A 15583-nucleotide genomic window follows, 5' to 3' on the forward strand; every position below is an offset into this window, starting at 1 on the left:
GTTCGATAAAAATAAAAACATCTTTTTGGGCCAGACGTAGACACTGCCATAGAAAAATTGAGAAAGGACTCTGACACAGCAAAAGCAATGGGCGCACTCCACTCTGCACCGTACAGGGGGTCCTTTCGAAAACCTCCGTTTCGAGGTGGTTTCAGACCACACCCCGCTGAGGCATCCACCTCACAGGCAAAGCCAGCCTACCAACCGCAATATCAACGGGGTGGTTTTAGTGGCACATATAGAGGACAGTACCCCAGAAATAGAGGAACATTTCAGGCCTCTAAGCAGCTTTCACAGCACCCAAAACAGTGACTTCTCTCATCCCCTTCTACTCTTCTCCTGTGGGGGGGGGGGAGACTACAACAGTTCCACACAAATTGCCAAAATATTACCACAGACAATTGGGTGCTATTAATTAACCGCAGTGCCCCACCAAGGTCACACAAACTATCCACAGAACACACCATTCTGTTGCAGGAAGAGGTCCAATCTCTACTACTCCAACAAGTAATAGAATTGTTGCCACAGTCTCAAATAGGGACAGGAGTTTACTTACAAAATTTTCTAATTCCCCAAATAGATGGCACCCTCAGGCCAATATTAGACCTCAGGTCACTCAATCTTTACATCCTGTCACAACATTTTCACATGGTAACTTTACAGTATGTCATTCTACCACAACAAAAACAAGATTTCATGACACCTTAGACCTCAAAGATGCGTATTTTCATGTTCGATGGCATGTGTAGCTGCAGATACACATGCTGTGCACAGTCCGCCATCTGGTGTTGGGCTCGGAGTGTTACAAGTTGTTTTTCTTCGAAGAAGTCTTTTCGAGTCACGAGACCGAGGGACTCCTCCCATTTAGAGTCCATTGCGCATGGGTGTCGACTTCATCTTAGATTGTTTTTTTTCCGCCATCGGGTTCGGACGTGTTCCTTTTAGTTCCGTGGTTCGGGTCGGAAAGTTAGTTAGAATCTCGGAAAAAAACGTCGGTATTGTTTGCGTTCGGTATCGGGTTAGTTAGAACAAATCGACACCAAATTTTGAAGAGCTCCGGTGGCCCTTCGGGGTTTTTTCGATCCCCCGTCGGAGCCTGGTCGGCCCAGCCACGTGCGACTTCAAGGCTCATGGAACGGACCCCATTCCGGTTCTGCCCAAAATGCCATCACAAGTATCCGTATACGGATCACCATCTGGTCTGTAACTTGTGCTTGTACCCCGAGCACAAGGAGGATACTTGTGAAGCCTGTCGAGCGTTTCGGTCGAGGAAGACGCTGAGAGACCGAAGAGCCAGGAGACTGCAAATGGCGTCCACGCCGACAGGTCAAGAACGCTTCGAGGAGGAAGAAGAAGCTTTCTCCATCCGCGAGTCGGATTCTGAAGAACTCGACGCCGAAGAAACACCCCAAACCGTGAGTAAGACGTCGAAAAATCAAGACTCACGAGAAGTCTACAAAAGCCCAGGGGACGCCACCGCCAACAGGCCATGGCTTAACCCGAAAACTAGGTGACCCATCCAAGGCACCGAAAAAGGGCATGCTAGTGTCGAAGTCATCCGACTCCGGTCGAGATACCGCCACACAGCAACCTCGGAGCCTAGACAGTGGCTCCGAGAAACTTCGGCACAGAGACAGCGGCACAGAAGAATTTCGGCACCGAGACACCACGCCGAAAACAAAGAAGGTTTCTTCGGAGCCTAAAAAGACTTCCGAAAAGGTTTCGGTTCCGAAACAGCCAGCCTCGGAGCCGAAAACTAGTTCCTATACAGAGGAACAAGGATTAACCTCCCAATTACACAGATTTGGAGAGGAGCTTCAAGCTGTAGAGCCTGACTACACGCAAAGAAGGCTTCATATTCATGAGGACACAGGGAAGATAACCACTCTTCCCCCAATCAAAATAAAAAAGAAACTTGCCTTTCAACAAAAGGACAAGCAAAGGTGGCAAGGAAAACAACCCCACCACGGTCTCCACCACCATCAATACATGCATCACCAGCAACAACTCCACCACTGATGCACTCACCAGCTCATACCACAATGAGTCAGGATGATCCCGATGCGTGGGACCTCTACGATGCTCCAGTGTCTGACAATAGCCCAGACTCTTATCCTCCAAAACCGTCACCACCTGAGGACAGTACATCCTATACACAGGTGGTCGCAAGGGCAGCCGAGTTTCACAATGTCTCCTTACATTCGGAACCAATTGAGGATGACTTTCTCTTTAACACCCTATCCTCCACCCATAGCCAGTATCAATGCCTTCCCATGCTCCCAGGAATGCTAAGACATTCAAAAAAAAAAATTCAGGATCCAGTTAAAGGCAAAGCCATAACTCCAAGGGTGGAAAAAAAATATAAGCCACCGCCCACAGATCCAATATATATCACAACACAACTAACACCGGACTCAGTAGTTGTGGGGGCAGCTCGTAAGAGAGCCAACTCTCATACCTCAGGCGACGCACCACCTCCAGACAAGGAGAGCCGCAAATTTGATGCTGCGGGAAAAAGGGTTGCAGCACAAGCAGCAAATCAGTGGCGTATTGCCAATTCACAAGCACTTTTGGCAAGATACGACGGGGCTCACTGGGATGAAATGCAACATTTCATCGAACACTTACCCAAGAAGTTCCAAAAAAGATCGCAACAGGTGGTGGAAGAGGGACAAAGTATCTCAAATAATCAGATACGGTCTTCCATGGATGCAGCAGATACAGCTGCAAGGACAATAAACACTGCAGTCACAATACGAAGGCACGCATGGCTGCGCACTTCTGGGTTCAAACCGGAAATCCAGCAGGCTGTGCTCAATATGCCGTTTAATGAACAGCAATTGTTTGGGCCGGAGGTAGACACTGCCATCGAAAAACTCAAAAAGGACACCGATACAGCCAAAGCCATGGGCGCACTCTACTCCCCGCAGAGCAGAGGCACATTTCGGAAAACACCTTTTAGGGGAGGGTTTCGAGGTCAACCTACAGAAACCACAACCTCACAAACAAGGCCTACCTACCAGGGTCAATATCAAAGGGGAGGTTTTCGGGGGCAATTTAGAGGGGGCCAATTCCCAAAAAATAGAGGAAAATTCCAAGGCCCCAAAACCCCTCAAAATAAGCAGTGACTCACAAGTCACACACCCCCATCACATAACACCTGTGGGGGGAAGACTAAGCCAATTTTACAAACTTTGGGAGGAAATAACAACAGACACTTGGGTCTTAGCAATTATCCAGCATGGTTATTGCATAGAATTTCGCCAATTCCCTCCAAATGTCCCACCGAAAACACACAATATGTCAAAACAACATATAGATCTTCTAGGACTAGAAGTTCAAGCATTGCTACAAAAGGACGCAATAGAATTAGTTCCAATTCAACAGAAAAACACAGGAGTTTACTCACTGTACTTTCTAATACCCAAAAAGGACAAAACTCTGAGACCAATACTAGATCTCAGAACACTAAATACCTACATTAAATCAGACCACTTTCACATGGTCACGTTACAAGACGTAATCCCACTGCTCAAACAGCAAGACTACATGACAACATTAGATCTAAAAGATGCGTATTTCCATATACCAATACATCCTTCACACAGGAAATACCTAAGGTTCGTATTCCAAGGAATACATTACCAATTCAAAGTGTTGCCATTCGGAATAACAACTGCGCCAAGAGTTTTTACAAAATGCCTGGCAGTAGTAGCTGCACATATCAGAAGGCAGCAAATACATGTGTTCCCGTACTTAGACGACTGGTTAATCAAAACCAACACGCTAAGACAATGTTCACAGCACACAAACTACGTCATACAGACCCTTCACAGGCTAGGTTTCTCGATCAACTACGCGAAGTCACACCTTTTGCCGTGTCAAACACAGCAATACTTAGGAGCGACAATCAACACAGCAAAAGGGATTGCCACTCCAAGTCCACAAAGGGTTCAAACATTTCACAAGGTAATACAGGCCATGTATCCAACACAAAAGATACAAGTCAAAATGGTAATGAAACTCCTAGGCATGATGTCTTCATGCATAGCCATTGTCCCAAACGCAAGATTGCACATGCGGCCCTTACAACAGTGCCTAGCATCACAATGGTCACAAGCACAGGGTCAACTTCTAGATCTGGTGTTGATAGACCGCCAAACATACATCTCGCTTCTATGGTGGAACAGTACAAATTTAAACAGAGGGCGGCCTTTCCAAGACCCAGTGCCACAATACGTCATAACGACGGATGCTTCCATGACAGGGTGGGGAGCACACCTCAATCAACACAGCATCCAAGGACAATGGGACATACATCAGAGGCAGTTTCACATAAATCACTTAGAACTGTTAGCAGTATTTCTAGCGCTAAAAGCATTTCAACCCATAATAACCCAAAAATACATTCTTGTCAAAACAGACAACATGACAACAATGTATTATCTAAACAAACAAGGAGGGACACACTCGACACAGTTGTGCCTCCTAACACAAAAAATATGGCATTTTGGCGATTCACAACCACATTCGCCTAATAGCACAATTTATTCCAGGGATTCAGAACCAGTTGGCAGACAATCTCTCTCGAGATCACCAACAAACCCACGAATGGGAAATTCACCCCTAAATACTAAACAATTACTTTCAAATTTGGGGAACACCTCAAATAGATCTATTTGCAACAAAAGAAAACTCAAAATGCCAAAACTTCGCATCCAGGTACCCACAAGATCAATCCCAAGGCAATGCTCTATGGATGAACTGGTCAGGGATATTTGCGTACGCTTTTCCCCCTCTCCCTCTCCTTCCATATCTAGTAAACAGGTTGAGTCAAAACAAACTCATACTAATAGCACCAACATGGGCAAGGCAACCTTGGTACACAACACTACTAGACCTTTCAGTAGTACCTCATGTCAAACTACCCAACAGACCAGATCTGTTAACACAACACAAACAACAGATCAGACATCCAAATCCAGCATCATTGAATCTAGCAATTTGGCTCCTGAAATCCTAGAATTCGGGCACTTAGACCTCACACAGGAATGTATGGAGGTCATAAAACAAGCTAGAAAACCTACCACTAGACACTGCTATGCAAATAAGCGGAAACGATTTGTTTATTACTGCCATAATAATCAAATTCAACCTTTACACGCATCTGCAAAAGAAATAGTAGGATACTTACTACATTTACAAAAATCTAACCTAGCTTTCTCTTCCATTAAAATACATCTTACGGCAATTTCTGCTTACCTACAAATTACGCACTCAATTTCATTGTTTAGGATACCAGTCATAAAGGCATTTATGGAAGGCCTAAATAGAATTATACCACCAAGAACACCACCATTTCCTTCATGGAACCTCAACATTGTCCTAACACGACTCATGGGACCACCTTTTGAGCCCATGCACTCTTGTGAAATGCAATACTTAACGTGGAAAGTTGCATTTTTTATTGCCATCACATCTCTAAGAAGAGTGAGTGAGATTCAAGCATTTACCATTCAAGAACCATTTATTCAAATACACAAAAATAGAGTTGTTCTAAGGACCAATCCTAAATTTTTACCAAAAGTAATTTCACTGTTCCACCTAAATCAAACGGTAGAATTACCAGTGTTCTTTCCACAACCAGATTCTGTAGCCGAAAGAGCACTACATACATTAGACATCAAAAGAGCACTAATGTACTACATTGACAGAACAAAACTAATTCGAAAGACAAAACAATTATTTGTCGCCTTTCAAAAACCTCATACAGGAAATCCAATTTCAAAACAAGGCATTGCTAGATGGATAGTTAAGTGCATTCAAACCTGCTATCTTAAAGCTAAAAGAGAACTGCCTATTACACCAAAGGCACACTCAACCAGAAAGAAAGGTGCTACCATGGCCTTTCTAGGAAATATTCCAATGAACGAAATATGTAAGGCAGCAACATGGTCTACGCCTCATACATTTACCAAGCACTTCTGTGTAGATGTGCTAACTGCACAACAAGCAACAGTAGGTCAAGCTGTATTAAGAACATTATTTCAAACTACTTCAACTCCTACAGGCTGAACCACCGCTTTTGGGGAGATAACTGCTTACTAGTCTATGCACAGCATGTGTATCTGCAGCTACACATGCCATCGAACGGAAAATGTCACTTACCCAGTGTACATCTGTTCGTGGCATTAGTCGCTGCAGATTCACATGCGCCCACCCGCTTCCCCGGGAGCCTGTAGCCGTTTAGAAGTAGATCTTAAACATTTGTAAATATATTACTTAAAACTTTATTATGTACATACGCATTCACTCCATTGCATGGGCACTATTACTAGCATACACAACTCCTACCTCACCCTCTGCGGGCAAAACAATCTAAGATGGAGTCGACGCCCATGCGCAATGGACTCGAAATGGGAGGAGTCCCTCGGTCTCGTGACTCGAAAAGACTTCTTCGAAGAAAAACAACTTATAACACTCTGAGCCCAACACCAGATGGCGGACTGTGCACAGCATGTGAATCTGCAGCGACTAATGCCACGAACAGATGTACACTGGGTAAGTGACATTTTCCATACCCATCCATCCTGCATACAGAAAATATCTCAGGTTATTATTCAGGGAAAACACTAACAGTTCAAGGTGTAGCCCTTTGGAATAACAACAGCTCCAAGGGTATTCACAAAGTGCTTAGCAGCTGTTGCAGCCTATCCAAGAAGACAACCTATACATGTCTTTCCATATCCAGGCGATTGGCTAATAAAATCAAACAGTCATATGCAATGCCAAAATCATATGCATTATGTAATACAAACCTTGCACACACTAGGGTTTCTTAATAAACTACCAAAAATCACCTTCACACCTTCAACCAGCACAAATACAACAATATTTGGGCGCAATATTAGACACTCTGCAAGCTCTAGCATATCCAAATACACAAAGGATACAAGCTTTCCAAAATATAATCACACAAATACAAACAAATCAACAATACACTGTCAGATTTGTCATGAAGATTTTAGGAATGATGGAAACATGCATTGCAATTGTGCCACACGCAAGATTAAACATGCAACCCTTACAACAGTGCCTTGCACAACAATGGTCACAGGCACACTGTCAACTTCAAGATCTAGTGTTGATACACTGCCAAATGTGCATGTCCCTTCAGTGGTGGAATTTCACAAATCTAAAAAAAAAAGGGCGTCTATTTCAAGACCATGTGCCTCAGACCATAATCACAACCAATGCATCAATGATTGGTTGGGGAGCTCAGCTAAACAATCACAATATTCAAGGGCAACGGGATGTCAAACACAAAGAGCTACACATAGACCACTTGGAGTTATTAGCTGCTTTTCTAGCACTCAAAGCTTTTCAACCTCTTCTCACACAGAAGAATGTTCTTATCGAAACAGACAACATGACAACCATGCATTATCTCAACAAACAGGGAGGGACACATTCATCCCAACTCTCCCTTCTAACCCAGAAAATTTGGAAATGGGCAATCAACAACCAAATTCATCTATTAGCACAATATATTCCAGGGATAGACAATCAATTGGCAGATATCCTCAGCAGAAATCACCAACAAATTCACAAATGGGAGATTCATCCTCAAATACTTCAAAAATACTTTCAAAAGTGGGGAACACCAAACATAGACCTGTTCGCAACAAGCGAAAACACAAAATGCCAAAACTTAGCATCCAAACACCCACGTCCCCTATCCAAGGGCAATGCTCTGTGGATCAATTGGTCAGGGATATTTGCATACACTTTTCCCCCTCTCCCACTCCTTCTGTTTCTAGTCAACAAGTTGTGTCAAACTTCACTCAACATGATGCTCATAGCACCAACATGGGCACGTCAACCGTGGTACACAACATTATTAGATCTGTCAGTAGTACCGCACTCCAAACTCCCAACTAGACCAGATCTGTTGACACAAAAGAGGTCAAATCAGACATCCATATCCCAAAACACTCAATCTAGCAATTTGGCTCCTGAGGTCATAGAGTCTGGATATTTACAACTCCCATCAGAATGTATGGAAATTATTAAGCAAGCAAGAAAACCCACTACTAGACAGTGCTATGCAAACAAATGGAAATGATTTGTATATTACTGTCAATCCAAATACATTGACCCTCTGTAGGAGGCTGGCCTGGCTTGTAGTGGGTACCTTGTGGTACTTACACCTTGGGCCAGGTCCAGCTATCCCTTATTAGTAGACTAGAGGTGTTCTAGAGGCTTAAGCTGATAGAGGTAGCTATAGCAGAGCAGCTTAGGCTGAACTAGGAGACATGCAAAGCTCCTACTATACCACTTATATCATATAGCACTATATCATAAGAAAATGCAATACTCAGAGTTACTAAAAATAAAGGTACTTTATTTTAGTGACCATATGCCAAAAGTATCTCAGAGGATACACTCCCTTAGGAGGTAAGTAATATACACAAATGATATGCACACAAACCAAAATCAGGTAAGTAACAGTTAGAAAAGTAGTGCAAACAATGTAGAACACAATAGAATGCAATAGGGAGAAATAGGCCTAGGGGCAACACAAACAATATACTCCAAAAGTGGAATGCAAACCACAGATGGACCCCAGGCCTAGTGTAGTGTGTAGAGGGTCGCTGGGACTGTTAGAAAACACTAAGGGTGTCCAAGATACCACACCCCAAGACCCTGAAAAGTAGGAGTAAAGTTACCCTACTACCCCAGAAAGACAGTAAAGTTGAGATTGGGGATCCTGCAAGGACAACAACTGACTGCAAAGCACTGAAGACGGATTCCTGGACCTGAGGACCTGTAAAGGAAGAGAACCAAGTCCAAGAGTCACGCAAGTGTCCAAGGGGGCAGGAGCCCACTAAACCCCAGATGAAGGTGCAAAAGGGCTGCCTCTGGGTGGAAGAAGCCAAAGATTCTGCAACAACGGAAGGTGCCAGGAACTTCTCCTTTGGTCAGAAGTTGTCCCACAGCGTGCTGGAGGATGCAGAGTTGTTTCCATGCAGAAAGACCGCAAACAAGCCTTGCTAGCTGCAAGAGTCGCTGTTGAGGATATTGGGTGCTGCTAGGACCAGGAGGTCGCCCCTTGGAGGAGGAAACAGGGGGGGCACTCAGCAACTCAGAGAGCACCCGCAGAAGAACCTGAACAGGCACTTAAAAGATCTGAGGACAGCGGTCAACTCAGAGTCACAAAGGAGGGTCCCACGACGTCGGAATCCAACTCAGCGAGTTGGGCAATGCAGGGCGGAGTGCTGGGGACCTGGGCTAGGCTGTGCACGAAGGAAGTCTTGCAAAAGTGCACAGAAGCCTGAGCAGCTGCAGTTCACACAGTACACAAGATTACTGTCTGGCATGGGGAGGCAAGGACTTCCCTCCACCAAACTTGGACAGAAGGGCCACTGGACTGTGGAAGACACTTGGACCCAGCTCCTGTGTTCCAGGGACCACGCTTGTTGAGATGAGGGGACCCAGAGGACCGGTGATGCAGACGTTTGGTGCCTGCGTTGGCAGGGGGAAGATTCTGTTGACCCACGGGAGATTTCTTCTTGGCTTCCAGTGCGGGGTGAAGGCAGACAGCCCTCAGAGCATGCACCACCAGGGAACAGTCGAGAAAGCCGGCAGGAAGAGGCACTACAATGTTGCTGGTAGTCTTCTTGCTACTTTGTTGCGGTTATGCAGGCGTCCTGGAGCAGTCAGCGGTCGATCCTTGGCAGAAGTCGAAGAGGGAAGTGCAGAGGAACTCTGGTGAGCTCTTGCATTCGTTATCTGAGGAATAGCCCACAGGAGAGACCCTAAATAGCCCACAGAGGAGTATTGGCTACTGAGAAAGGTAAGCACCTATCAGGAGGGGTCTCTGACGTCACCTGCTGGCACTGGCCACTCAGAGCTGTCCTTTGTGCCCTCACACCTCTGCATCAAAGATGGCTGAGGTGTGGGACACACTGGAGGAGCTCTGGGCACCTCGCTTGGGAGGTGCTGGTCAGTGGAGTGGTCACTCCCCTTTCCTTTGTCCAGTTTTGCGTCAGAGCAGGGCTGGGGGATCCCTGAACCGGTGTAGACTGGCTTATGCAGAGAGGGCACCATCTGTGCCCATCAAAGCATTTCCAGAGACTGGGGGAGGCTGCTACTCCCCAGCCCCTTCACACCTATTTCCAAAGGGAGAGGGTGTAACACCCTGTCTCAGAGGAAATTCTTTGTTCTGCCTTCCTGGGACCAGGCTGCCCACGCCCCAGGGGGGCAGAAACCTGTCTGAGGGGTTGGCGGCAGCAGTAGCTGCAGTGGAGACCCCGGAAAGTTAGTATGGCAGTACCTGGGCTCTGTGCTGGAGACCCGGGGATGCATGGAATTGCCCCCCCCAATACCAGAATGGTATTGGGGTGACAATTCCATGATCCTAGACATGTTACATGGCCATGTTCGGAGTTACCATGGTGACGCTACATATAGGTATTGACCTATATGTAGTGCACGCATGTAATGGTGTCCCAGCACTCACAAATTACGGGGAAGTTGCCCTGAACAATGTGGGGGCACCTTGGCTAGTGTCAGGGTGCCAACACACTAAATAACTTTGCACCTAACCTTCACCAAGTGAGGGTTAGACATATAGGTGACTTATAAGTTACTTAAGTGCAGTGTAAAATGGCTGTGAAATAACGTGGACGTTATTTCACTCAGGCTGCAGTGGCAGGCCTGTGTAAGAATTGTCTGAGCTCCCTATGGGTGGCAAATGAAATGCTGCAGCCCATAGGGCTCTCCTGGAACCCCAATACCCTGGGTACGCAGGTACCATATCCTAGGGAATTATATGGGCGTTCCAGTGTGCCAATGAGAATTGGTAAAATTAGTCACTAGCCTTCAGTGACAATTTTAAAAGCAGAGAGAGCATAAACACTGAGTTTCTGGTTAGCAGAGCCTCAGTGATACAGTTAGGCACTACACAGGGAACACATATGGGCCACAAACTTATGAGCATTGGGATCCTGGCTAGCAGGATCCTAGTGACCCATATCAAGCACACTGACAACATAGGGTTTTCACTATGAGCAATGGGCCCCGGCTAGCAGGATCCCAATGAGACAGTAAAAACACCCTGACGTATACTCACAGGCCAAAAGTGGGGGTAACAAGGCTAGAAAGAGTCTACCTTCCTACACCCTCTTACAGCATCAACACAAGAGATTGTATGGTATTTACTTCATTTACAAAAAACTAATTTAGCATTCTCTTCAATAAAAATCAATCTTATTGTAATTTCAGCATATTTACAAAATAGACAACATAGCTCTTTATTTAGAGTTCCTCTCATTTAAGCTTTCATGGAAGGTTTAAAACGCATCATTCCACCCAGAACACCACCAGTTCCTTCTTGGAATTTAAATATAGTGCTCACACCACTTATGGGACCACCATTTGAGCCTATGAACTCGTGCCAAATTCAGTTTCTAACATGGAAGGTTGCCTTTTTAGTGGCAATTACTTCTTTAAGAAGAGTAAGTGAAATCCAAGCCTTTACTCTTGAAGAACCGTTCTTCCAGGTACACAAGCATACAGTTGTACTAAGAACAAACCCAAAATTTCTACCAAAAGTGGTACCATTTCATATAAATCAAGCAGTGGAAATGCCTGTATTCTTCCTACAGCCAGGTTCTGTGGCAGAAAGAGCTCTACATACAGTAGACATCAAAAGAGCTTTAATGTCCTATATAGATAGAACTAAACCATTTAGAAAGACTAAACCACTATTTGTCGCTTTCCAAAAACCTCATACAGGCAATCCCATATCAAAACAAGGTTTAGCACGATGGATTGTAAGATGCACAGCTTTTAGTTACTCCTAAATCACATTCTACAAGGAAAAAAGGTGCGACAATGGCTTTTTAGGGAATATACCAATGGCTGAAATATGTAAAGCTGCCACTTGGTCAACACCACATAGTTTCACTAAATACTACTGTGTAGACGTATTATCATGACAACAAGCCAAAGTAGGCCAAGCTGTACTAAGAACATTATTTCAAACAACTTCAAGTCCTACAGGCTAACCACCGCTCTTATATGGGAGGACAAACTGCTTTGTAGTCTATGCACAGCATGTGTATCTGCAGCTACACATGCCATCGAACGGAAAATGTCACTTACCCAGTGCACATCTGTTAGTGGCATGTTCCACTGCAGATTCACATGCACCCTCCCTCCTCCCTGGAAGCCTGTAGTCGGTCAAGTTACAAACATTTGTACATATGTATATACATTTACATTAGCATGGCCATCTCTTACTTAGTACATATATACTCTATCACTCCTTCCTTTACCCTCCGTGGGAAAACAAACTAACTGTAGTTCTCCACTATTGTTATCTTTCATAGATTCACGTGCGACCCACCTTCCTCTCCATAGAGGCTCCCTTTATGTCCTCTCTGTATATATCTCACTTGTGCTAGAAAAGCTGTGCTTCTATGCTATAACGTGTGCTGTTGCCTGATTGGCTGGACTTTGGGTCTTTTCTAATGATGTGAATAAGCTGTGAAAGTGAATACACTTTAACATTGACTTCTTGCATGTCAAATCTTCTATACTGCTACTTGATTGTACTGTGGGACTCCCACTTTGACAGAGAATGATGAGAATGATTTAAGCATGGGGCTCTGTTTTTATGTGGACACAGACGGATAGGATATTTTGCGTCAATCAAATTGTGTATTTGCCTTTCTGTTAAACGTTAGAGTCCACAAAACTACTTCTTGAAAAAAAAATTCGCAGAATCTTTATTCAAAACCTAGCAATTATAGCTAATCCAAAAGATGAGTGGGAATTATGACCTCTACCTTCCTCTTGGTTTCTTGGGTACCTTAAAAAAACAAATGCACAACTTTTTTTATTCACAATTTTTATTTGTTCGATTTTTCATCAAGTGGTACAGGTTTCGAATACAGTCATAAAAAAATGCTTTAAGCCATGGCCTAATAGTTGGCTGTGTAATAGATTTTTGGTTAAAATAAAACTACTCTATCTCTGTATTCTGAAGAGCCTGTCTGATCTAATCATGTTGCCATTCACTGCAAAAAGGTACTAATGAAACTTTCTTTCCCTTTTCTCTACTTCTATTCACTTCTTTAATCTCAGCATTGATTTTCTTAGGGTAAACATTTAGCAGAGAACATTAATATTCTCCCACTGAATTCAGAATATCTACAACTCTCCACAGTACAGCCTTCTGGGTTCACCTGGGGGTTTCTCACCGGTTCCTCGCCAATTTGGAAGTAGTTTTAAACCCCACAAATAAACGTTAATTGCCACTTAACAAATTGAAAACTGAAGTAAAAATCTATTTTTTTCTTCTCTGCTTAAAACTGGGAAGAGCTGAATCTTAACACAGTAAACCTTTTGTAGGTGCCATTTTAGCCATATTTTGGCTTTTCTCTAGACCCCTGATGATAAATGTGATTTGACATCGATACCGTTTATTAAAATGTTTAAAGACTTAAGCATGAACATCCACAAATGTCAAACAAAAAGTGAATGGCACTGGTTTGACTGAGAGGGAAAGGTTCAGGGCCACTGGAATTATGCGGCAGGCGTATACAAAATAATGCGGCAGTGTAGACTATAAATTATGTGCCAAGGCACATTATGCAGAGTAATACAGCACATTTTGTCATAGTATTACTTTATTATTTTGTCACTTTTACACTTGTTAACACTGCAACAAGATTATTTGGAACATGCAGCAAATCCTTAGTTGTGCTGGAATCGCAATGGCTGTAATATCGTTTAATTCCAGTGAATCTGAAGAAGCTTTTCAGCACTTGAGGATTTGAAGGGAAAGGTTCAGTTTGGACAGTTTTACATTTGTTTTAGGACACAATTTCTTGCTTTATATTTACTGTAAATTTGTATTTAGCAGTGGTGTTTTCAGCCAAATGCCCTGCATTTTGATTTGTCACTGATAGGTTAAAAAACAGTAACTGTACTTAATGTTGCCCACCTGCTCATGTTTTCTGTGTAGTTTTTATTGTATTTGAAAACATGATTTTTTTTTTTAATTAAAAAGACGTGGAAAAGAAGAATCCCAGCTTCTTGTCCACATTTATACCATCTCTGGAGAATTTTCAGGGATTACCCATGGCGGAGAACTACAATTATTACAAGTACTGTTTCCATTCTGCATAACATGAGTATGAGGAACCCTCAAAATGCTCTGTTTTCACAAATTGAACATTTTCCACAATTAGTAACTATTCTCTAAAAATATCTTTATGGTTCAGAACTTTGTACACGATGTTTGACCAGCTTCCATCAAAATAAAGCTAATGCTTCTTTAGCTGTACTTTGATTGCTTTCTCTGGAATTATAAAAAGCACATCATGCCACCATTTTTATTACAATTTCCTTTAGCTCATTTCCACGTGTCACATGTAATAAACTATTTTACAGCTTTGTTTACTGGTTTCCTGTGCTTGTAAGCACAAACGTTCCTGCTGGATTTTTAGCGGGTAACATGTCCACTGAATTTTTATGAAAACTAGAATATTTTTCTGGAAATATTTACTTATTGGGTAAATTGGGAATTTGTGAAATCGAATTTTAAAGATGCCTCACACTGAGTAGTTTAGATATTATGTACTGAACCATATCTGTTTGATATCTCATCCAGTGTGCTGGGTAAGCTTTTTATTTTGTTTTCTCTTTTTAAACAAGGTGGTTGTGAGAAGAGGAAAACAGCATTATTGCACTTTTCAGCTTAACATTCGGCAACGTTTTGCCTCTAACATTACACTAATAGTAACTCTTAGTGTTCTGAGAACATGCAATTATGAGGTGACACTTGTGATTAAGAATTTAATGAAGGCTCCTGTGGCTTGTAACTTTTGTATTTGCCTATTGCTTCCTTGTTTCTCAAAGTGTGCTCCTTTTGCAAACTGTACCATTCTGATAAGTGTGTGAGAAGAGAAAGCAACTGTTGTCTCTGTCTTCCCTGCAGTTGTTTGTTACATAATTCTCTAACCTATTCTCTTGTCTCCCTTGACAGCTGGACGAGCATTATGTTGGACAGATTCCTCTAAAGGAAGTAACCTTTGCCCGTCTCAATGACAACATCAAAGAGCATTTTCTATCTGAGATGTGTAAAAAGTTTGGGGACATTGAAGAGATAGAGATCCTGTACAATCCCAAGAACCGAAAACACCTGGGATTGGCAAAGGTTCTCTTCACAAGCACTCGCGGTGCCAAGGAGACTGTGAAGAATTTGCACAACACCTCAGTCATGGGCAACATTATCCATGCCCAGCTAGATATCAAAGGTGAGTGAGGCTTTATGGGCACTTTTTAGCACCTTTTACATACTGAGTACACCCAAACATGGTCTTTTGTTCTCCCTATGAGTAGATTGTGTGCACCAAGCTGGCGATTCAGAACTTCTTATAGTTAGCCAAACAATTTGGGTTTTGTTAGAAAATTAACATCGTTTTCAATAGTACAGATTCTAATGTCCAAGGTGAGATTAATTAATAAATTGCAGGTGTTCTTGAGATTGGGCAACCATGTTTAGTATTTA

General features: G+C 43.2%; 1 protein-coding gene across 10 annotated transcripts in view; it reads left to right on the forward strand.

Moving 5' to 3' along the window:
* Window positions 1-15583, forward strand: part of SETD1A (SET domain containing 1A, histone lysine methyltransferase) — a 905198-nt gene that overhangs the window by 152028 nt on the left and 737587 nt on the right. For all 10 annotated transcript variants that reach the window (XM_069244167.1, XM_069244168.1, XM_069244163.1 and 7 more), the window contains one exon: window positions 15059-15329. In XM_069244167.1, the coding sequence (XP_069100268.1) occupies window positions 15059-15329 (271 nt within the window). The remainder of the gene's footprint in view (window positions 1-15058; window positions 15330-15583) is intronic.

This window comes from Pleurodeles waltl, chromosome 7, assembly GCF_031143425.1.
Source record: "Pleurodeles waltl isolate 20211129_DDA chromosome 7, aPleWal1.hap1.20221129, whole genome shotgun sequence".
Taxonomy (NCBI): Eukaryota; Metazoa; Chordata; class Amphibia; order Caudata; family Salamandridae; genus Pleurodeles; species Pleurodeles waltl.